At 57.8% G+C, this 23,663-nt stretch overlaps 1 protein-coding gene across 1 annotated transcript; it reads left to right on the top strand.

Annotated features, from left to right (window-relative positions):
- Positions 1–424: 424 nt before the first annotated feature.
- On the top strand, positions 425–23,413 carry CEP164 (centrosomal protein 164; the record flags this gene model as incomplete). Its single annotated transcript, XM_084274926.1, has 31 exons — positions 425–900; positions 1,201–1,312; positions 1,442–1,688; positions 3,163–3,312; positions 4,098–4,247; positions 4,617–4,694; positions 6,814–6,942; positions 7,778–8,206; positions 9,620–9,685; positions 10,162–10,245; positions 10,597–10,682; positions 12,131–12,283; positions 12,687–12,899; positions 14,009–14,140; positions 14,623–14,839; positions 15,390–15,467; positions 15,707–15,838; positions 16,123–16,245; positions 16,458–16,601; positions 16,771–16,854; positions 17,460–17,528; positions 17,768–17,946; positions 18,347–18,473; positions 18,986–19,053; positions 19,205–19,412; positions 19,952–20,059; positions 20,506–20,620; positions 21,011–21,346; positions 21,758–21,824; positions 22,353–22,511; positions 23,314–23,413. The coding sequence occupies exons 1-31, from the start codon at positions 819–821 to the stop codon at positions 23,411–23,413; spliced, it is 4,425 nt and encodes a 1,474-aa protein (XP_084131052.1). The 5' UTR covers positions 425–818.
- Positions 23,414–23,663: the final 250 nt, after the last annotated feature.

The following is a 23,663-nucleotide window of genomic DNA, read 5'->3' as shown; positions in this document are numbered from 1 at the left end:
CGGCCGCGCCGGGGCGGGCAGGCGGCGCGGCGGGGCCGAGCGGGGCGGCGGGCATGGCGGCGCGGCGTTCCCCGCCCCGGAAAGCCCTCCTGAGCCCGCCCCTACCCCGCCCCGCCCGCCGGCGGAAGCGCTCGCAGCTGCAGCGCGACCCGGCCCGGCTCACCCACCCCGGTGGCGGTTCCCCGCGTCTCCCAACTCCCGCCCCGCCCCGGCACAGCCCAGCACAGCGCGGGGCTCCGGCCCGGGCCGGCCACGACGCGTCGCCATGGCAACGCGCGCTAGGACCCGCCCCCTCCCCTGGACTACAGCCCCCAGCGGGAGCCGCTCGGCGTGACGTCACACGGCGCGGCCCTCCCAGCAGCCAATCGGCGGCGGCTGCGGGCCGGGCAGTCGCCCGTTCACCGACGCCGGAACGCGTGGCGAGGGTGGCGGAGCGTTGCTGGGGAGCGGTGTGCGGTCCGGAGCTGGTCGGCGGAGCAGAGAGCGGCGTGCGGCGGCGTCTGACCTCACCCAGCGGGGAGCCTGTGTCCCGGGGACCGGTAGCGCGGCGGGGCCGTGGCCGTGGCCGTGCGTGGCGTCCCGGGGGTGTCTGTGCCGGCCCACGCTGGGATTAGTGCTGCTGCCGCGGCTCGGTTAATCTAAGAGACTCGGCGGAGGGGCCGGAAAGCGGCGGAGGCCCGGCCGAGGGAGCCCCGGGAGCCGGCGGTGCGGGCAGGGGGGTGTTTGTTACCGGGAAGCCTTCCTGCCCTTACCGGGACCGGCTTCCAAGCGCTGCCGACCGCTGCGGCTCTTCCCGTGGCTTGCTCGCACAGGGAGCCATGGCAGGGGCTAAACTGTGCCTCGGTAACTCGCTCATCCTGGACGAGGATTGCGCCCTGACGTACGTCCCCACGGAGCAAGGTAACCCGTGTGCCCGACCTCCCAGCAGCTGCGCAAGGGACCGCGACCCTGGGAGCTGCTCCTGGGTCCTGCCGGAAAGCAGGAAGGCGGGTGGGGAGGGAACAGCGGGGGGGGATCGAGTGGTGGCAGAGGGGAATGCCGCTTTGCAGCCCACCTCCCTGCTTTACCAGCCTGGCAGGAGGGGCTCTGGCGTGGGGGTGTCCTTTTTGGGACCCGTTTGCCCCAGCATGCCCCTTGCTTTAGCCGAGGAGGTTGGCTTGGCGTAGAGCATCTTCACGGGTTCCTCTTCTCCTTCCCTAGAAGTCTGTGATTTTGCTCGGTCGCTTGGGATTGACCCTGAGAAGGAGCCAGAGCTGCTGTGGCTGGCCAGGGAAGCCTTTAACGCCCCGCTGCCGTCCAACTGGAAGGCCTGGTGAGAGCTCTCTCCCCTTCCATCCCATGTGCTGCCCATGTAGCTGGCACAGCACGTACCTGACAGCCGGTGTGGGGCACAGGATGGGGCTGCACCCTTTTCACTTGTCACGCTGTTTTTGCTGCACAGCCAGGACGCCAGCGGTGATATCTACTTCTTCAACTTTGCTAACGGCCAGTCCATGTGGGACCATCCCTGTGACAGCCTCTACAGGGAGCTTGTCATTAAGGAGCGGGAGAAGCTGCTGGCCCGCAACAGCTTGAAGAATAAAGAGAAGAAGGAGAAGAAAGAGAAGAAGAAGAAGGAGAAGAAAGAGAAGAAAGAGAAGAAGAAAGACAAGAAAGAGAAGAAGGAGCAGAAGGAGAAGCAGCTCTCCGTGAGTAGGCTCTGGTGCTCGCAGCGCGCCTGGGGAGGAGCAGGAGGGATGGGTGGAGGAGGGAGTGAGAGCAGGGTGATCCCACCCCATTGCCACTTTGGGATGGGAACTGCGATCCCCTGATGAGGGATCCTGCCTGGCAGGGTGGTGAGGTTGGTGAAATTCCAGCTGAGGTGGGGTCACAAACCCACAGAGGTTGGGAGGGTTTGGTTTAGGAGGGCACGCTTGGAGTGGGGGAGGACGTGGCACCAGCCAAGGGTGCTGGTGCTGTTCTCAGCAGCAGGTACTTGGAGTGCTGGGAAGATTTCCTTCCTTGGAGAGGACAACAAGCAGTGCTTACACAGCATCCCTGCCTGCACTGCTATGATATACAGGCAGCCAACACAGATTCAGACTAGTCTTCTTGGCTGCTGGTCTCCAGGAGCAGAACCAAATTCCCATTATATCCCAGGCGATGACAAGCCTTCCTTACCTTCCACTTCCCAGTAAGGGGGGAACCTCCAAGGAGAAAGCTGGTGCCTTCTGGTAGATGGTCTACTCAAGCTGTAGACCTCTTTGAGTCGGAAAGCCTTTTCCTTCATCTGTGTCCCTGTAATTCAGGCACTTGGGAATTCACACACCTCTTCCCATGTAAAAAACACACGTTAAGCAAGTAGCTATCCCTCCTTGAGATAAGTAAGGGTGTGTAGAGTGCTAATGTAGTTATTTGCTGCTGTTTATCCACTCAGGGAAGGCAGCCAGGGATTTCTTTCTTGCCAGTGCTGCGGCAGTGTCTGTGAGGGTGAAGCACCGTTGCATGCTCCCTGCCCTCTCCCCCAAGTGAATCAGCTCTGTAGTCTCATATGGACAGGGAGAGCAGGAGCTGGACAGGGAGAGCAGGAGCTGTGGTTTCTGAGCCCAACACTCAAGCGTTGCCAAAGCAATGGCACTGGGCTGTACTGGGGAAACCCCAGGGTAGCTGGCCTGTATGTCAACCCATGAGCAGGGAGAGACTGCTTGGGTGGGGAACTCTACGAGGTCAGGCACAGCTCTGGGTGAAGGTGACTCGGTGTCAAGTGTGCCTTGCTCGTTGGCAAGGCTGCTGGGTGGCCCCCAGGGCTCTTGCTGTGCTTTGGAAGGGCAGGGAGGTGAGTGTTTTGAGGGATGTGCCGCAGCAGAGCTGCTTTCCACTGCCCGTGGCTCTCCCACTGGTGTAAGCTGAGGAAGCAGCCTGCATTCCCATCTCAAAAGAGATGGTCTCCACAGCTTGCAGAGAGTCGGAGGCTTCTTGCCATCAGTGTGGGTTGTCCTTAATGCCTCCCAGGGTGGTGATTCCTGGGGTGGGGTCTCATAAGCTGCTTCACACCGGTGGTGGGCTGGGTGTTGTTAGACAGCGTTTGCAAGGGGAGGGGAGTGCTTTCTCCCTTGCCAAAACCAGCAGCATATGCCATGTGTCCATGCCCTCCTGTCAGCGAGTCCCTTCTGCACTCTGCAGCTCCAGGGCACCCTGCTAGCACCCATCCAGGCACCCCTCCCTCCGCTCCGTGGAGTTGCAGCTCCTCTGGCTGGTGCCCTTCCTGCGTCGCTGAATGTGGACAAGAGGAGCTGGCTGGACTCTGGCCCTGTGGCCAGGGGAGGAAAGAAGGTAAGGCTCCATCTTCCCAGGGAGTGGCCACAGGCCTGCTGATGGTTGGGAGCTTGAATGAAACATTTGTGATGAAATACCCTTGTGTCCCTACAGAAACCCCACTTCCCTACTCTCTTGCACTCTTATTTTGTTCTTTGTGCTGTTTCTTGGTGTCCCAGAGCTGTGGTGGGCTTTCTTCTGCAGCTCTAAGGGGCCCTGAAGACAGAACTGTTTCTGGTGGGAGGGAGAAGTCTGCTGAGGTCGTTCAGTAGGGCTGTGACTCGTGTCCGAGCGGAGTGGGACACACAGCACAGGTTACATGACCTGATACAGAGTGCCTTCACTTGGCTCTCACCTGCCCAGAGTGAGAAGGTTTAAAGAAGGGATTTCTGGGTGAGCATAGGGCAGCCACAGCGGATCTTTGTCTGCCTGGATCCCAGGACACACTAGGGAAGTGCTACAAAGCTGTCTTCTGAAGGAAAGCAAAACACCCTACGAAACCACTCTGGCTGGAGCTTTATGCCCCAGGTGTGTTTGGGGGTTTCAGGTGCTCTGGCTTGGCGTGGTCTGGAGCAAATCAGGGTTATGAGGCAGGTTTTGCAGACATGCAGCTTCGGAACAGGACCCCCTGGGGTCTGGATGCGGCTCTCCAGAGCAAGGCTGGTGCCCTTATCCTGAGCACCTTCTGGGGACTCCACGGCTTCCCTGCGTCCAGCCAGCATCTGAGGCTGGTGTGCCTCAGTGGGTTAGTGTCTCCCCTTTTCTTTGGCTGTCCCCTCACTTCTCTCTCTTGATCTTTGCAGCCCTCAGAGACCTGTAATTCCACCAGCCAGGACGAGGAGTTGCTGGGCTTGGTCTACAAAGAGAAGAGTTCCTTGGGCGCAGCTGGCCTGGCTATGGGGAGAAAGGAGGAGGAGGAGGAGGAGGAGGAGGAGGAAGGCAGCGAGTCTGAGGTACCTGGGCTCATAGCCTGTGTTGCTGAGCAAAGCTGTGTGTGAAGCCTTGAGGAACGAAAAGCCACACTGCTGCCCTGGGAATGGCTGGCTGACTGAGATCATTCCCTTTGACCCGGGGCCTTAACTCGTGCTGCGTGTTCTGTCTGTTTGGTCATCCTGCCCTGGTTTCCCCTTGTACCCCCCATGAATCCACACAGGCCACGATGCATTTCCAGAAGGGATTGGCTGTGGGTGCATCACCTTGGCGTGTGCCGTGGCTGCGCTGCCCTGGTGCGCTGGCTGGGCAAATGCCTCTTCCTCCTGCAGCACCACAGGGCTCTGAACACCATGTCGACCATATTAACAGTTCCCTTTCCATACCCTTAGACTCAAAGTGGGGCACTGAGGCTGCTGAAAAAGCTGCAAGTGAGCATCAGCGACCTGCAAGACTGCTTGAGCTCTGAGGTAAGACAGCGGGGAGCCAGATGGGCAGGAGAAACCGCCTGGGCTGAGGAGCTGGAGTGCAGGAGAGGGGCTGGAGGGACAAGGTTTGCCTGTCACCCCTGAGTGGGGGACAAGCTGGAGCGTGGTGATGGGGAGGAAGCACCACAGCAGAGCTGGGGGAACGTGTCAGGAACCAGGCATGGGCTGTGCAGGCACGGAAGGTGCCTGCCTGTTGTGCTGGTGGTTCAGTAGCTGGGATGAGAGGAGATGGTGCCTTCGCACAGGTTGCAGCTTTGCTTCTTCCTGAATGAAGCCAGAGGAACTTGGAGCCTGTGGTGCAAGAGGGAGAAAGGCTTGTTGAGGGAGAGGCAGGTTTGCTGCTTCATTGCTTCGTAGTGTGTGCAGAAGGGAGGCTCATCCTCAGCTGAAGCTGGTGGTGGTGGCACTGGGGAGAAGAGGGGGGGGGAACGTGCCTGGGAATGCCACTCTGGCTCCATCACTCCATGCCACAAGAACCCATCAAATCCACAGGGTCGCTTTTCTGTGGCAACCTAAAAGCTGCTTTCTTCTTGTGCTGCTGGTAAAGTCCCCGGCTGGGACACAGGATGTCACAGCGAGTGGGGGACACGCGTGGCCTCACGTGGCACTGGGCTGTGTGCTTTCTGACTGGGCTTTCTTCACGGTGATCAGGCTCCAGATGACAAGGGTACAATGGGAAGCACCTTGCAAGCAGCTCTGCTGATTCGACCCCGCTGTTTGGGCTGACATGAATCCTTTCTCACCGCTTTGAAAGCTCTGCTCCCCTCTCTGAAAGGCAAATTAATTTCCTTCAAAGTGGTTTTACAGCATTTCCTTTTCAAAGCCTATGAAAATTAAGCTGTGAAGTACTTTGCTGGAGAAGCCTGTTGATGGTGCTGGGCAGAAAGGCCAAAGTGGAGGTGTGTAGCTCCAGGCATGGAGGTTGGTGGCCCTGCCTGTGGCAGGGGGGTTGGAGCTCTGTGATCCTTGGGGTGCCTTCCCACCCAGACCAGTCTGTGATTCTATGAAACAGAAGGACCTGACTCACCCATCTCTGAACGACGTGCAGCCTGCCAGGACCCCACCTTTCCTTAAAGTGTGTGGGAGCAAAGAGCCACCCTGACATTTCAGTGCCCTTCTGCAATGGCAGCGACCGCCCGCAGCCACACTCTGAACTCCCAGATGGGTGATATCTTGGGTCCTGAAAAGAAAATAGTGCCCTGCTGAAATAAAACCCCAACCCACAGCCATAATTCACTTGTAGTTCCATGAGATGGCAGCAGAAAGGCGTCCCTAGGAAAGAGCTGCAGCCAGCAGCCAGGCCCTTGTGAAACGGGGAGAAGGAAAGGGTTGGTGTAGCAAGCTGAACCTCGGGGAGATCCCTGTGGCGTGGGGTGAAGTGAGGGAAGGAGCTGGTGCCGTGTAGGCTGCGGGGCTGGGTGAATACCCATGTTCAAAGGAAGTAAGAACGTGGCTGTAGTGACTGGCTGAGACAGGAGGGTGTCTGGTGAGAGCGGAGGCTGCGTGGCAGATGGGATGACATCCCTCGGTGGGCTTTTCTGGAGCAAGGAGTAACTGAACCCCAGGCCAGGTGCTGAGCGAGTTGTGGTGTGAGGTTTACATGCAGTAGTTTGAATGTGCTCTTGGAAAGAGGGTTTCTTCCAGGCAGCCTGGTTTGCCTGTGGGGCAGAAGAGGTCAAAAATGTCTGGAAGTGCCTCTGGATGTCTGGATAGAGGGTCCTGTGGCAGCAGATGCGCTCCCCTGACGCTGTGCCTGCAACTTGAGGGGGCTCAGTGCTCTGCTTCCTGAGCATGTTGACACTGGGGGCCGAGGGGGTCCCTTGTGTGATGGGAAATCTACAGGCAGAGGCTTCTTGGCCAGCTGGAGATGTGTGAAAGGGAATGGGCTCGGTAAATACACATTGTGCAGCACAGCTCAGTCACTGCAAGCAGCAGCACGATGCCTGGACAGAGCCCCTGGGAGCTCTGGGAATCTGGGTGCACGAGGTCCTGAGCAGAGCCTGGAAAGCTGTGTGGGTGGGGGAGAGCTCTCTGCTCGGGGTGATGCATGGCACGCTGACCCAACCAGCTCGGTGGGGGTGTGTGTGAGGATTTTTGCTAGCAAAGGCGTTACACCACTCAGCAGGAGAAGAGCAGAGCGGAGGAGGAAGACCCTGGCAGCCCGTTAGCTGATGCTGCTGATCTCCAGCACCGACAGAGCCCTGTAGAGGAAGCTGGTGGCCTGAGAGAGGTGATGAGTGGCTCTCTGACATCACCGGCCCGCTTGCACGATGTCACTGAGGCTTTGCACGCAGTAGATGGCTTCTAGTGCTGTGGTGTGGATCTGGTGGTTGCTTGTTCGTTTCTCTGGCTGGCTAAAGCATTGATGTGCATGCAGAGGGGTGTGAACTCAAAACCTGAGGGCAGAGGCTGCCCAGGTGAGGTCTGGCAAAGCTGACCTACCTCTCTGTGCCTGAGAGGAGCTGTAAATTGGGGGGCAAGCTGTCCTGGTCCAAAGCCATCCTGTGCAGTGGGAGCTTCCCCCGCTGCTTTCACAAGGCAGAAAGAACGTGAAGCTTTTTCATTGTGATAATTCACCTTCAGCCTGTTCAGAACCTGAAGAGGTGGCATAGTCATCCCCTTGCCCAGGATGAGCAGGATTCTCTTTTGGTGGCTTCTGTTCATGCTGCCTGTTCACCTCAAGATCAGGTGCCTCTTGGAAACCCAACCCTGTTGGTATGGGTGTGCTTTTCTCCAGACTTCTGCTGGCCACAGGAAGTAATGATTTGATAGGCAGAGGGTTTTGCATCAGTTAGTGTCACTCAGCAACAGGCAGGATGCATTCTTGCTTTTGAAAAGATCAACTAAAGCCAGTGATGCCCTGACAGACTTGCCCTGTTTCTGAAATCCATTGAAAATCCATATCCTGGTGTGTTGGGGTTGTCCTGAAGAGAAAGCAAACAGGTCTTGAGGTCACCCAAAGCTTTGACTTGTATGCTTGTTGCTGTGCCGCCGCTCACCCTGCATCCTCCCAGGGAGGGGGTCAGGCATGCTGCAGCTATAATGGTGTTTGACTTGCTGCCTAGAAGGAGTCTCTAAAATCCAGACCCACTGAAGAAGGGCAAGAGTCTTCCCTGGATTCTGACGTGGCGTGCCCTCCGACTCCAGTCCATGTCCTGCCTGGAGATGCTGAGAGCAGCCTGTCTGGCCCGAACGAGGAGCCGTCCGATGGGAACCTCTCTGGGGATGCGATAGTGGCCGAGAAAGATGCCAGGGTGGAAGGTGACGTCTCTGCAGCTGCTGAGCTGCCACAGTCTCTGGGGGAAAGGAGTGAAGCCGGGATGGGTGTGCCCAGAGATCCTGGGCCACCGGGACTCGCATCTCCGGCTGCAGCGGCTGCTGAGGTGGATCACCTGGTAAGCCCGGCTGCTGCGGTCGGCACCGTGTTTGCTGATGGAAAGACAGTGAATGGTGTGAGGGAAGCAGCAGCGGCCGATGGGAGAAGGGGCAGCAGGGCAAGAACCCTGCCTGCACACTTGGGAGTGGCTGTGGCTGTTCCTGTGGCTCTGGAAGGGAAAGCTGCCTCCGGCACTCGCTCGCTTTCCATTAAGCACTTCCCTGGTCAGCGGGGTGTTCCTGGGGGGGGGTGTGTGGCTGTCCACAAGCACTCCAGATGCCCAGATTGGCATCTGTATCACTGAGCTGGGAAGTCATCCTTTGACACCTAGGCTCAGCGCTGTCCAAAGCAGGCAGCAGGCACAAACCCTGAACTGCGATGTGTGTTTTGAGTCTTGGAGGAGAAATCAGTCTCAGCTTTCGGTGCTGCCATCTGTACTAAGCAAGCAGGTTTGATAATGAAGTTCACACCAAGCCCAGCTGTCCGTGCTGCTTTGTTTCTCTCCTTCTGTTGTTTCTCGCAGCTTATGCAGAGATGGGGCAGAAACACCAAGCGAGCTGCCAGCTGCGACGTTCGCAGGGAAGAGTGGCACCTCAGGGCTGGCTCCAGAGCTGTAGCTGGAGTACCTCCCAGAGCTTTTCCAGCACCCCCAGGAAGGGATCGGGCAGAGCAGGGTCCCTGGGTGTGCGGGCTCTGGCAGGAGACCCGCCATTAGCAGCGCAGATGGGTTTGTGGCCGGGGTGCCAGACAGACGCGCGCGATCCGCTCTCGTTTGGCGTCTCCTGGAAACCTTGGAAGCTGAGAGCTGAAAGCCTCTCTCTTTCCAACCCAGCTTCCTTCCCTGCTGGTTTGGATGGGTTTTCTCCCTCGTTCCGCCTCGCGGTGCATAAAGTCCCTGTGGGAAGCGCTGAGCTGTAAAGCCCAGCCTGGAGAGTGTGTTCTCTCCCAAAGAGCTCCAAAGCTGTGTGTTATCCCAGCACCCAGCTTGCCTGCTCTGTGTGTGGCTGGGCAGGACTGGCTCAGGTCAGTGGGCCTACCTGGGGCTTTGTTGAGCAGTGCTGTGTTGTGGTGTGGTGGCTGGGAGCACGGCGTCCCCGCTGCAATGGGGTAGGTACAGCCAGGTCTGCCTCCCCAGCGCTTTTAAGATGCTGGTGCCGTTCTGCACAGCTCTGCCCATCTGCACGGGGGGCTGGGGAGCTCTTGGTGCTGCAGAGATCCTTGTGGAAGGACCGGAGGTCAGTAAGCAAGTGCCCTTGATTAGGGCTGTTTGAAGAGCAGCTCTCTGCCTGCCCCGGTCCCATCTGCCACCCCTGCCCTCCTCCCCCAGGCCTTTTTCTCTGTGAAGTGCTGGTTTGTGCCTGTCTTTCCCGTGATGGGCAATCCCTGTTTCACTGCCACGTTACAGAGAGGCTGGGTTTGTCTTCCCAGCATCGGCTGTTGAGCTGTGGGATGCACCACAGTGACGCTGTGGGGGTAAGACAGGTGCAGGCTGTAACACACTGTCTCCTCCTTGCTTCCAAATGCATCCCAGACCAGCAGCTATAGGGAGGACTTGCAAGTCTCTGAGCACTTGGACCAGCAGCGGATTCAGTCTAAGGTGAGTCACCAAAAGCTCCTTGTCCCTTGGGTTTGGATGTCATGTCCCTCTGGGGCATGGCAGGGGCTGGCAACGTCACCCCACGCTTGGCAGGCTGTGTCTGAGGGGGAGGCGATATCCCAGGACAAGTAGGTGATGTAGAGCTGGGACTGGGCTTGTTTTTTTCCTTGGAAAAAGGAAAAAGATAAGCAGCATTAGGAAAACTTAATGCTGGAAGAAGGGATGGGGCTGGTTCTTCCAGGGACAGGCTGTATGGCCTGGAGACCTGGGAGTCCTGGGGGGAGAAGAGGTGCAGGAGGACGTGTGGCCTCTGTCCTGGGGCTCAGCTGTCACACACACCTGTGAAACAATTGCTGTCAGTGGGGTGTGAGTGGGAGTTCCTGGCTGTGCCAGGATTTTGGGCTGACCTCTCGGGATCGCTGGCAAAACTCAGGGGTGCCCATGGGAGACTGATCCCGCTCTGCTTTCCTCTGTAGGGTTTGGGCTTCCGGAACTGGCTTCCTGAGCGTGTAATGGATGCAGGGCTTCTGTCTCCTGTCTCCCACAGCCCCTTGAGCCAGGTAAGTGCTGAGTGCTGGTGGCAAGTGCATCTTCTGTAGGGCAGGAGCGACCCTCAGCCCATCACGGCGCACAGCACGGAGCTGCTGGGGCTCTTGGTTGTCTGGCTGGAGCTGCTCTGCCAGGCATTCCTGCCATGTCTTGAGAGGCTTTGGTTGCCCATGGCAGAGGGGAGGCTGGCATGTCTCAGCCAGTTCTAGAGCAGCCCGTGGATGCTCCATGGTCCTCAGGGCTCAGCGGATGCGCTGGAGCATCGTGGCGCTGCCCTTTGGCAGAACGAGCCACTGTGAGGTCCTGAGAGGCTCTGGTGGGGAAGGACCAGCAAACTCCACCCTGTTTGCTTTTACCCACAGGCCCAGGCACTGGGAGAAGAGGAAAAAGACCAAAGCAAAGCCAGTGTAGAGAAAGAGCAGAGCAAAACATCAGAAGCTGCAGAGAGGTATGGTACAAACAGTCAGAGCCACAGAGGAGGTGCAGACAGCCAGATGGCTTTCCTGGCTTGGCTGCCCTGCTCTGGTCACTGTCACCTCTGCAGCCACTCCCCATAGAACCTCCTGAGGTGCATCAGCTTTTCACTTTTCTCCCACTAACCCCTCTGTCCCATCTCAGCAGCTTTCAGCTTTGCTTCAGCCTCTGGCTCGGCAGGCAGGGAAACTGCCTGTCTTTGGCCTCCTTGCACCCATCTGTCACCTCCTTGTGCCCATCTCTCACCTCCTCACACCCCTCTTTCACCTGCTGGCCACTGCCCCAGATGTGGAGCTGGCTTCCCTTTCCCTACAGCTGGCTGGCTTTAGGGCTCAGAGCATCACACCCTGCTAGCATTGTGTGTTGCACCCTCAGCATTGCACCAGGAAGGCTTAGCCGCTGGCCATTACCCCAGGAACAAATTTTTCTGGGTCCCAGGCAGCCCCCAGCATCATCCAGCAGGAGAGTCCAGTTCTCTTCTGCTTCCTCCTGGGGGAGGTGGTCTAGAGCAAGTCACTGGTTGAGTGGGTGTGGGCATCGGGCTGGTTTGTGTCCCGCTGTGTGGACAGCTCACCCAGAGCGATGCTGGTGTCCAGACCCACAGTTACTGCCAGAAGCAGCCTGTCTGGGAGCCAGTTTCAGCCTGTTTCTGGAGCCTTGTTGGAACAGCCAAACTGGTGTGCTGAGCGGTGAGCTCTGTGCTCTCTCCAGCCCCTCCTCTCACCCCCTAAGCTGCAGCATGTGGTGCTTGTAGATGAGTCGTGTCAGAACCCTCAGCCTCCACATAGTTAGTGCTCTGGGGCACTGGGAACCAGGGAGCTGTTGGCTGTGCCAGGGAACTTAGGAACAGGAGCTGCAGTCCACGCTAATGACGGGCTGGGGAGTCACAGCCTTGTTCTTAGAGGGGCTGTTGGTGTGATGGTCCCTGAAAGCATCTCCTGCCCATGGGAGTTGTCTCCTTCACACTTGGAACCTGCTTCCCTGCTGTGCATCCCCTTTATCTCCCCGTCTGTGGGGCTGCTGGTGCTTGCCTTGTCTCTCTCTGTGCTTCCAACATGGAGTAGGACTGTGGGTGTTAAACATGCCTGCTGATGGGCCCATCTCTGATCTGTACAACAGCACGAGTCCTGCTGATCGGGCTGACTTATCCTGGGGAAACTCTGAGGACTTGGAAAGAGAAAGGGATTAATCCAGGGCCAGGGTAGAGGGGGTCAGCATTGACAAGCTGACGCCCATGAAATGGGTTTGGAGCTCTGCTGTGCCCTTGGCAGCCCCACGTTGGGTGAGCAGGTCCTGTTGGCAGGCACAGCACAGTGCCCATCCCAGTCAGCCCCACATCCTGTCTCCCCTCTGTCCCGCTGCAGCCCCTGCAACCTGCTCTGTGTTAACCCCATCTCCTTTTACCTCTTTTGTGCCTCAAAGCAGCAGGGACCGAAGCGCTTGTGAAACACCTGAAGAGAAGTGCGTTGCTGTAGAAAATCCTGGTCAGGAGGCAGCAGCCACAGCCCAGGAGCTGGAGGAGGGGTCTCTGGACAACCTAAGCAATTCGGAGGAGCTTGCTGCCCAGCAGAAAGCGTAAGGGCTTCCTTTCAGTCCCCAGTGCTGTGAGTGGGACACCTTTTGGTCCTTCTGTTCCCCTTGGTGGTGTTTGGAGTTGGTGTGTGAAGTCAGCACGCCGGGGGGTGCGCTTTGGCAGGCACAGCGGAGCCCAAACACCTCCAGGAGCAAACCCAAGCAGCTGTTTCACCAGCAAGAGCTCCACTCTGTGCTGGGGAGGGATGAGAACAGCTGCTCAGCCCGTGGGGTCTGGCACAGCGCTCGGTGGGGTGCGGGAAGAGGGTTCGCTTGGTCCTGGGAAAAGCCGCCTCCTTCCCGGTGTAGGAATTCACCCTCCCTCCATAAACCCTTCCGTGGGTCCTTTCATGGTACGTGGTTTTCTGTCAGCCTGTTGGCAAAAAGAGCTTTGTCTTTCCCTCAGGCCAGCCGAGGAGGGGATCAAGCAGGAGCAGTCCTTGAGCCAGCCTAGTGAAGAATCCTCGGAGAGAATAGCTGAGGAGACGGAGCTCGAGCAAGCAAAAATGTGTTTCCTGCAAGCAAAGGAGGAGAAAATTAGGCAGTTCCAGGAGGAGATGAGGCAGCAGGAGGAGGAAGAAACTCAGGAGCTTCTTCGGCAAAAAGAAGAATCCCTGAGGTACTTCCCTCTCCTTCTCTGTCCCCCTGTATCTCTGCCAGGAGCCTATCCCAGCTGTGATGTCCATGCTGGTGGCTGCAGGCTTGTGCTGTGCTGAGCCACCACCTGGGAAGTGGGGCTGCTTTGCTGAGCTGTGGGCAAAGGAGGCAAGAGGGAGGCTTTTGGGGAGGAGGAGTATGGGACTCTGCCTGGCAGAGAGAACCAGAGCATCTTCCCATGTCCTGCAAGGGAAGCACTGATCTGCATGCAGCTTTTTGTGCTCCCAGCGGCCTGATGGCTGACCTGGGAGAAGTTTCCCCTTCAGCACGTGTTGCTGAGCCACCTGGCTGATGTTCAAACCCCTGGCTAAATGGGAGCAACAGGAGTGGAAATTGGAGCATTAGAGGAGATGAGGTTACCCCAGAGGGAACTATCTGGAACTCTGGTGCTGTATGTTTGACAGAGAGATGGCCAGATGAGACTTTAAGGAATAGGGCATGGATGTCTGTGTGAAACCCAGCCAGTGTGTGAGGATTGAACAGCAACCCAGAGCTGTGCTGCTCACTGTGGGGGGGTTGCTCTCAGGGCTCATGTCTTACTTCAGGTGGCCTTGATGTTCACTGAGCCAGCCAGAACCATATCTTGACATGAAGTGTCACAGAAAGGCTGGCTTGGGGGTGAGGGGAGACATTGAATTCATGCCCAAAGGGAAAAACATCTGAGTGGTCATAAAGCAGTCCTAAAAAGCATCTTGTATGGAAATGCAAAGCTCACAGAGCTGCTGATGCAGCCAGGCCCCTCAGCTGGGAGCCTGCTCTCAGCTAATGGCAGCTGATTTCATTTACCTGGGGAAAACCCCACACAACAGAACCCAACCAAACGAACGAGTGCCACCTATGCTGGCATTGTGCTGCAGAAGAGGGATGCCTGAGGGCTGCATCTCCTGTGCCAGCAGCCAGGCTTGGAGGAGAAGTAATGGTCTAGAGCCCTGGGAAGGCATCACTTGGGCAGCCACAGCTACAGGGTGCTGCAGCCAATCTATAGGTTCGGGGGGGTGGGGTGGGGGTGATTTGGAGGTATTGAAGCCTCCTGAAACTGATTTCCTTTTCCTTTCGGTGCTTATCTCTCAGGACCCTGAAAGAAGCTTTGGCAAAGGCTGCTGAGGAGGAAGAGTTGCGTGTCAGAAAGGAAGAAACAGAGAGACTCTCAAAGCTGCGAGACAAAATCATCTCAGAGACCAAGGCAGAGGAGGAGAAGATAAGGTGAAGAGCTTTGCTGCCCTGCATAGGTAGAGAAACTGCTGGTTTGGGAGGGAGGTGACTACTCAGAGTGGAGGTGCTGGCCTGCTGGAGCCTCCCAGAGCTGGTACCCTGCCTTGGGAGTGGGTACAAGGACCTGGCTGGGATGCTGTGTGTCGATGGGAGGTATGGCTGGAGGACCTTGATGGTAACAGCCCCGCTGCTTCAGAGCTGATCCCGTTCAGGTGAATGGGCGCCTGAGTGTCCCAAGAGGTGTTGCTGTACGTCAGACTGGGCAGAGCTTTGGGGCACATAAAGGCTACAAGGGCAGCTGGGCTCGGTGGCATAGCTGTGTGCTGGTGTCTCTGCCTGATGGCACCCTGGCTTTGCCTGTCCAACCCTATAGCAGTTTCTTCTGTCAGCTCTGGTCCCTAAATGGTACCCAGGGGCAAAGCACCAAATTCTGACCTGCTCCTGTCCTTGTGTCCTCGTTGCCAACCCGGCAGGGCAGAGCAAGAGGCTGCACTGCAGAAGCTGAGAGAAGAGTGGGAATCCCAGCAGGAAGCAGAGAAGGAGAGCCTGAGGAAGAAACAGGAGCTGCTTTTGGAGAAAATGGAGCAGGACATGGAGGAAGCTCAGTGGAAGGAGGTAGTCAAGCAGGAACAAGAGAAGGACCGGTTCCTGAGAGAATACAAGGAGAAATTAGACAAGGAGAAGGAGAAGGTGAGATGCTTATTGTGGGCTAGTGTCAGAGCCCCTCTATTCTTGCTGCCCTGGCTCACATTGCGATGCTCACATGTCATGATAAAGTACATGCAAGTGTGAATTAATCAATGGCTGCCTTACTGTGAAGGGCAGGTGTTGGGCACGCTGTTAGAGACACGACTGGGGCTGGGAGGAGCACTCCCCCAGTTTTTATTAATCCTAAATAATGGTTATTAAATGGCCATGCTGTGTCTGAGGTGAAGAAAGGCCGCTGAGTGTCCGTGCCAGGGAGGATGGAGCCATCGTGCCAGATGCAAACACCTCTTTGGGCTGCTTGAGCCCTCCAGAGAGCTCGAAGTGCTGCAATGGGGACAGTCCGTGGTCCTTCAGGCTGAGATCCGTGGAGGATGAGGGGAGGGGAGGAGCACACAGAGGGGAAAGGCACCCCCTGTGCGGTCTGGTTTGGCAGGGCTGTGGACAGGTGTTAGTTGCCAACGCGTCTCATGCGGCGCGTCCCCACGTGAGGAGGGTCTCAGTGGGGTCTCTCTCTCTCTCCATGTGCCCACAGGAGGTAGAAAAGCTTGAGGAGAACTTTGCAACCAAACTGCAGCAGCTGAAATCTGCAGCAGAGGAGAAGCACCGTGAGGTAAACGGTGGCGTCCTTGGTGTAGCTCTTTCCCCACGCTGTCCCCAAAGGTGGCCCAGGAGATGCTGTTACTTTTCCCCACCTCCTCCCTGTGGTTCTGGTCTGGCTCAGCATCCCCGAGGAGGGGGTGGTGTGACTGCACACACCAGCCTCTGCTGTGGTGCTCGTGCTCTGTAGGAGGGCACCGGATGGATCTGGTCAGAAGGGTGACATGTCTCTGTGGGTGGCTTCCCTGGCAGGTCATTTCCAGCCTGCAGACCCAGCTAGCGGAGGCGCAGAGGAGCGAGGAGGCTCAGCTGCGGGATGACTTGCAGAGAGCGGAGCAGAAGGCGCAGCAAAAAGCACATCAAGTGGCAGAATACGAGCACGAGGCGAGTGTTCCCTGTGGATCTCTGGGGGTTCTTCACTCTCTCCCTCCTGGGAGAGGTCTGAAAGGCCACTTCCCCTGCCCTGGGGTGACAGTGATGATGCTCCTGGGGACTGGATGCCTCTTGCCAAGGTGCTGCCTTTGTGCTGCCCAGGCCACATGTGGGGTGCTCTGATCCTCAATTCTTCTGCTGCTGTGAGAGGCTGGCTAATCTCAGGGTGGCGGACACACACAGCTGTAGTGCCAGGCTGTGGGTCAGGGAAATACATATCGGTCTTCTCCCCACAGCTCAGTGAGCTGATGAGAGAGAAACGCCAGGAGGTGGAAAAAGACCATGAGCTGAAAATGGAGAGGATGAAAGCAGAGCACCAGGAGGCCCTAGCACGGCTTCGGGATCAGCATGAGGAGGAGGTACTGCTGGGGGACAGCAGCGAACCCAGGGGTGGCTGTAGCAGCTCCCTCAGCTGGGCTGTGCCAAGGCTGGCGCTCGCCCGCTCCGAGATCCAGACATCTCCACCCTTGGAGGAGAAGTGGGGGGTGTTGTTGCTGTGACCCGCAGTGGGAATTGAGGCTGGGGCCGTGCTGCACTCAGCCACTCCTGTTTGTGTTGTGCAACAAACCAGGAGAGGAAGCAAAGAGCGGAGCTGCTGGAAGAGCTGCGGAGCGAGACGGCGCGGCTGCGGCAGCTTCACGAGGCCAAGGCCAAAGCTCTGCAGGGGGACCTGGACAAGCAGCTGGCTGCGCTGCGGAGCAGGCACAACGACAAGGTGAGGAGGAGAACGCTGGGCTGGGCTGCTTGCTGTCCCTGGGCTGCTTGGGGGGTGATGCAGGTGACAGATCGTGCTTGGTGCTGTCCCTTGTTCCTTCTGGTTGCAGAGCTGTGCCCCAGGAGTGAGGAACTTGGGCTGTTCTCCCTAACTCAGTGTCTCTGTGCAGAAAAGAAAACTCCAGGACTTGGAAAAAAAGCTTGATGCACGCACGAAGAACGTCAAGGCCAGATCAGTGAAGCTCCTGAGCCAGGTGAGCCAGAAGTTTGCTAGTCTGTGCCACTCCTCTGGCTGCTTCCTCACTGGGATGTTCCTCCCTGCTGCCAGGAGAAGGGAATTTGTCTTTCAGGATCTTGGGTGGCAGAGCAGGAGAGGGAAGCACTTCAACTGCTCTTGGGAAGCGGGCAGGAATCGCTGGCTAATGCTCCTGCCTGCCAAGTCTCCCAAGTCCTGGCCTTGACTGAGGGCTGGGGATGATCACTGTGCTTCCATCAGCCTTTTTCCTTCCTGAGGAGGGCCAGGGTGAGGACATGGAAAGGTGGAGAAATGCTGGAGGCAAGCAGAGGCCTCTCCAAAGCAGAGCCCTGCTGATGCAGCCTTGAGCACTCTGCAGCCGAGCAGGGAGGGGTGCCCTTCCCATAGGAGCACCAGCATTCCCAGCTGCTCACCCACCTCAAGTGCCACAGAGTGAGGGGCTTAAGTGCAGGCTGGGGGGGGGTTGGGGATCAGGCCAGACTGACACCAGCGCTCAGGTGTTTGGAAATAGTTGTGCAAGGGCTGAGCTCTGTGCCTGGTGTGTGGCTGGGCCTCGGCAGGCTCCTGGCTCTGACGCTCCCCTGTTTCCTCCTCTGTGTGCAGGAAGAGGCGCTGCAAGAGAAAAAGCAGCAGCTGCTGGATGAAGAGCGGCAGGCTGAGCTGCAAAGAGAGGTACTATGTATGGCTGAGCTGGGCAGAGGTGCTGTGCTGCTGCTCAGCTCTGCTGGTGGGGGGGGCGAGGGGAACATGGGAGAACCCCCCCTGGTCCAGGGTGGGCACGTGGTGGGTGCCCACGCAGGGCTGGAGCCCCCTGGGTGCTGTGCAGGCAGTGGGTCTCTCACAGGTTGCTTGCTTTATCTCTCTGGTGTTGGTGTGATCAGCATCAGGTGTTTTCTGGTTTGCTTTTCTAGGAAGCAGCTTCAGCTTCCCAGCGTCGCCTCGAGGAGAACAGGAGGGAGCATGACAGCCTTAGGGAGTCCATCCAGCAACTGCATAAGTCTCTGCAAGAGCTGCAGGACCAGAAAGCAGAGCTGGAGGCCCAGGTGGGCTTGCTGCAGACCCAAAGCCAGAAGCTGCAGAACCACATCAGGTGTGTGCACGAGAAGCTTCCTCTGAGGCAGAGGAAATCCACCCCGTGCCCCTAACAGTACCCAGGACTGCTCCTTTATCACTGGGCTTCTCGGCTACATTCCTTCAGGGATAAGCCAGGACATCCCCCCACACACCTCCAGCCCCTCCCCAAGATAACTGAGCCCTGGGCAAGGGCTTGCCAGAGGTGGGTGTGAGGCAACACTGCCCTGCCCAGCCAGGGCTATGTTTGACATCCCCTTACTGACCTGGCACTGCCGTGTTGCCTTGCACATCTGAGGGGGGCCCTTTCCTTCCTGGAAATTGGAGGTTCCTTTGGGCACAGCTGTGGATGGTTACTGCGGGGGAAGGACTAACCCAGTCTAACCCAGTGCTACCACTGTGGCCTTTTCTTGGGGCAGTGAGCTGGAGGCCACAGTCAAGAGCAAATGTGAGACTCTGAAACAGCTGGAGGCAGAAGAGAGCATGGACTCTCCGAGAGGGAAGCCGGAGCTCCTTGCTGAGGACCTGAGGGAGACCACTCCAGCTGTGAGTACAGCAGGCTGTCAGAGTGTTTGCCTTGGAGATCTGAGGCTGTAACTCCCTTGAAAGTCCCAGCTTTGGCTCCGTGTGTGTGGCCTGGTTTGGGATGCAGTGCTGCGTTCCTCTTTGCCAGAGGACGTGTGTACCTTCTGTAGCCCTTGCTGATCTGGTTTGGGATGCAGTTTCTGTGGCCTGGTTTGGGATGCAGTGCTGCGTTCCTCTTTGCCAGAGGACATGGGTACCTTCTGTAGCCCTTGCTGATCTCTGTTTGCCGCTGGGGGTAAAGGAGTGTGGGATACTCCAGTGCCCTTGGAGTTAAAAGCAGGGTTTGAGTTGGGGACAGAGGAGCCTTTTACCTCTTTGAAAAAGTTCAAACCATCCCTGGCTGTGCTCTTGGATCTGGGCAGCACCGTGGTGATGGCATCCTGCATGTTTGCTGCTCACTGGGTCCTGATGGCAGCCTGGGGCTCTGAGCCCTGTACACGCTGCTTAGTTTGTGAACTGCTTTGACTCCTCAGCACTCTCCTGCAGAGCCCGCTTCCCCGCCCTCCCAGAGCCACGAGGAGAGAGACTTCCAGTTTGACCAGTGAGTGTCTGTGGCGCAGCTGCTCCTGGGGAGTAACTCTGCTCCGGTGTTACAACCAGGCGGTGGGGCTGAGGGTCCCTTTCTGGGGCAGCTGCCACGTGAGGGCCCTTGGGACAGCCCAGCACAGAGCCAGCCCGTCTCTCCCGTGCAGTGTCAGCAGCTACATCTCCGCGGAAGGGATCTCCATCAGGAAGGCCAAGGAGTTCCTGATGCGCCAGACCCACTCCCTGAGGAAGAGGCACGTGGTGCAGAACGCAGCGAAGCAGCAGAGGCCTCAGGAGACGCAGGAAGCGCAGCAGGCGGTGCAGGATCCCCACAGCTCCCAGGTCCTGGAGGGTGTGTGCAAGAACCTGGAAGAGGTGAGGGGCTGAGCACCTCCTGTGTCGGGGTGCTGTGCCTGTGGGAACGGATCCACAGCCCTGGGGCCGCGTTCTGGCTCTGCAGGGCCCTGTGTGCCCCACTAAGGCGGCTGTGCAGGGCTCGTCCCGCTCGTGTCTCCCTCCTCCTAACGTGAGGGCTGGAGTCCTGGCACATCCAGGGCTGGCTGTGGATTGTGTCAGGAAGGCTGAGAGCACCGTGCCGGAACACAGCGTAAAGGCAATGCCTGAGGGGTCGCAGTGATGTCATTGCATGTCAGATGAGTGGCCAGCAGTGCCCGTGTGTGGCAGAGTGGTGCCGTTCTGTCCGTGCTTTGGGCTGGGAAGGGTGTAGGAAGCTGTGGCTGCAGTGCAGGCGGGGCTGAGTGGCTGGCTGGATTGCAGGTCCTTCCTTGTTAGAGACCTTAAAATGCAGAAAGCTCTTAAAGCCTTGGGGGTGAGGTGAGGGAAGGCACCCTGCCTGCTAACACAGATCCCTTCCTGTCCTCCTTGTGCCACGCTTGGTGGTTGACCCGCTGCAGGAAGCGGAGTGGCCGGACAAGATGAAGTCGGCCATGCGCAGAGGCCAGGCGCTGCTGAAGAAGAAGGAAGAGAAGCTGAGCCAGCTGGAGTCCTCGCTGCTGGAGGAGGTAACCACCAGCACTGCAGCTGCTTGTGCCCTCCCTGCTGCACTCCCGCCCTGCCCAGAGCTCTGAGCCCCCTCCCCAGGGCTGGACTCTCCGCAGGGCTTCCCATCCCTGGGAGGGCTCGTGGCTGATGCAAAGGCACGGGAGGTTTGGTCGAGGGCTTGCAAAGAGAGAGCCCAGCCCAGAGTTCAGGGGGCTTATTTAAAGCACAAGATGCTTTGCTGTCTAGGGGGGGGCATTCTCAGGGCTGCTGGATTTGGCCTCTGGCACAGGCACGTCCTTCTCCAGAGACCCAGCAGGCTCTTGACTTGCCGATTCTGCTGTCAGGGACTGGAGATGAGCCTGCCTTGGCTTGGCTTTTGCCTGCCTGTGCAGTGCTCCACGGGTTCTTCTGTTGGGGGGTGCAGAGCAGCAGGTTGTACTGGCTCTCTGTGCCTTCCTTTGGCCAGCTTTCCGATGAGGATACGCTGGAGAGTGCTGCATGCAAGAAGATTGTGACTTTTGATCTCAGCACCTCTGAGGACACGAGCAGCTTGTCCAGTGTCAATCTGTGTCCACCTAAATGTAAGTGCCTGACTGGCTGGATGGGCTGTGCCCCATGGGTGACGCTTTAGGCCCCTGTACGTGGCTGTTCTGCCTCCTGCTCAGCTTGTGTGCACTGAGGTACACTTGCCTGTGCCAGGGCCTCACCTGAGAGGCAGGGTGCAGGGGCTTCAGTGGGGAGGGTGCAGCTCTTGCAAGGGGATTGCTGTAACGTTCATGCTATGGGAGAACATGGAGGGAGGAGGGGAGGGGGCAGGGAGGCAAAACACCTGCTCATGCACATCCAGGCTTGTCCTGCAGACCCCGTCCTCGTAGCACAGGAGGGTCTTGTCCTTCCTGTCACAGTCTGTGGCCAGAAGCAGCGTCTCCTTTGCCATCCCAGTGATACCTTTCCCCTCTCTCTTCTGCCAGTCGATTTGGGAAGCGATGTGCTGCCTGCCCTGCAGCTGGACAAGGTCCGGTCCCTGACAGAGTCTCTGCAGTGCATCACTAGTGAGCTGAACGGGGTCCTGGGCTCTCTGAACAACCGCCAGCCTCCGCTCTTCTCCTCAGCACCCTGCACTGGCATCCCCCTCTCTATGTACACCTCGGCAGGGCTTCAGGCGGGCGGCTCCCTGGGGTCCCCCGCCGGGGTGTCCCTGGCAGACCCATGGGCCTGGAGCACCAGGCTGAGCTCTAGTCACTCTTCCAAAGCTGGACAGTCGGTGGACAGGCTCCTGGCAGAGAAATGGCACAAGTGTTTCCCAGGTAAGGGAGAGGCTCTGTGGATCCTTTCGCAGCCTGGCAGGTGCTACCCAGCTCACCCCGCTGGTGCTGCTGGGGCCAGATGCTGGTGTTGCCCATAGGAAGGGCGCTGATGAGACAAGGAATGAGAACCTCGTGTCAGGAAGTGCAGCATATGGCTGATCTCATCCTGCTTCTGGAGCTGCTCAGCCTTTAATATACACCCAGGGGGGTGGTTCTGGCTAACGAAGGGGTGAAAGAGGAGACAGCCCTGCTGTCCCCTGAACTGGAGATGGGGATCACCACGCTGCTTTCCTCAGCGCTCCTAAGGACAGCGTGCCTGCAGTCCAAGAAAGCGAATGCACCCAGGACTAAAGACCATGGGGTTTGATTTATTTCTTCTTTTCCTCCCTGCATTTACTGTCTGCTTTCCAGGTGGAGTCCCATCACCCAGTGAAACTTCAACGCCTCTGGCCAGCAAGCTGGGATACGTACCTGCAGAGTAAGGGGCTTCTTTTCCTTCAGTGGTCCTTGTGCCACTGTTCTTTCTCCAGAGTGATTTATAGGTCACTTTGTATAACCAATAGATCAGGGAATCATCAGCTGTGTATTAGGCAGGTGAGCTCCACACCAGGGGTTATTCTCCCTCGTGTGCTTGGCACAGCCTTGTAGCTTTGGGAGTGAAGCTCCAGTTACAGCTCTGCTGACAGCCCTCTTCTCAGGAGCGGGGTCCCAGGGGGCCATCACTGAGCCTGTCACAACAGGGGGTGCTGCAGGGGGGTGCTGCAGGGGTGGGTGGTGCAGAGGCTGCCACCCAGACCTTTCTGATGGGCAAAAAGGGGGACAGCAGCACGATAGTGGGGGGCTGCGGCGTCTCTCCACAGCGCCACTGGGCAGAGGGCTCTGCCCTGAGGGGAGGTGGCTCTTTTGGTACCTGTGGCTCGCTCCATACCTGCCTGGTGCTGTGTCACCTCTGGGCTTGTTTCCACTCAGGCCTCTGTGTCCCACTTGTTTCTCTCTCATGCAATAGAGAGCAAATACGGCGGTCCCAGTTCCAGCGGTCCCAGTTCCAGCGGTCCCAGTTCCAGCGGTCCCAGTTCCAGCACCACGAGTTGGGCACGAGGAGTATTGAAAAAATGATTGAGACCAGCAGGAAATGGCTGAGGGACATGACGAGGGACTCTGGAGTGTATCCTTTGCCAGGCTATGGTCTTTAACTTCAGCTTCCTGCCTCGGGTAGGAGGCAGCAGGACAGGAGGGGAGTCAATCAGGAGCACTGAAGGCCAGTTTTAGTAGGGTGATGTTCAGCAGTTGCAGCCTGCATGACCTGTGTGCTCTTCCTGGAGCTGTACTTGACCAAGAGCATCTCTTCCCTGTCCCCTGCTGTGCTGTGACACTCTTTAGAGCCACTGCTCTGCTGGAGTATGCAGCAGCCAGAGCTGCTAATGTGAGAATTTAAAAGGGAAAAAAGATAATCAAAGGGCATGGAAAGGAGGAGGCATAGAATCCTGGAATGGTCAGGGCTGGAAGGGACCTCAAAGATCACCCAGTTCCAACCCCCTGCTGGGGGCAGGGATGCCTTCACTAGAGGCAGTGGGGCTGTAGCCTGGAGATCAGCTCTCAGTGCCCTCACCACAGGCAGCAGCATCACTGTGAGGTGTGGGTGGGTGCCTGGTGTGTGGCTGGGCAGGGAGGGCTGGATCAAATGAGTGAGACCTCTGGGTGCTAGAAGCAAGGACGTTTCCAGGCTGTGTTGTAACAGCATCATGCTGGGGCAGCCTACACCGATGTCAGATGCAAATCCCTCGGGCCTCCGATGGCACAGGGTGCTCCTCTGCCTTCCCTAATCCCCCTGTAATTCCATTTGCCTGGGATGCAGCAGGCTAAATACAGGCTGGCTCCTGCCCCTCGGTACCGCTCCTGTCTGCTGGCTGTGCTCAGGCTTGTTAATCCCTGCTGCAAGCCAGGCTTTTCCTTCACCTGGCTGCCAGACCTCTCTTGCCAGGGGCGTGCAAGCCCCCCACCAGCAGCCCCAGCCTGCTGCAGCTAGGACTGGATGAGAACAGACAAATTAAGGTGTACCATTTCTAAAAGGCAGGATTCGGCTCTATAGAGAGATGGCTGTGGGGCTGGTACCCACACCTCCCTCACGATGTCTTGAGTGTGATGCTGGCCATCTCTGTCCTTGAGATAAAGCCTCTGTATGAGAGAGTGGGGGAGGGAAGACATGAACTTCCCAGGTGGATTCTCCTAATCCTGTAACGTGTCCAAATATACTTTATAGACTGTTTAATCCAGTGGTGAAATACCAGGGCTTCAATAAATCAACAGTTCTCTCATT

The sequence above is a fragment of the Gallinula chloropus genome (genome assembly GCF_964237585.1).
Source record: "Gallinula chloropus genome assembly, chromosome: 24".
NCBI classification, from domain to species: domain Eukaryota; kingdom Metazoa; phylum Chordata; class Aves; order Gruiformes; family Rallidae; genus Gallinula; species Gallinula chloropus.
This window is presented reverse-complemented; position numbering and strand designations above follow the sequence as displayed.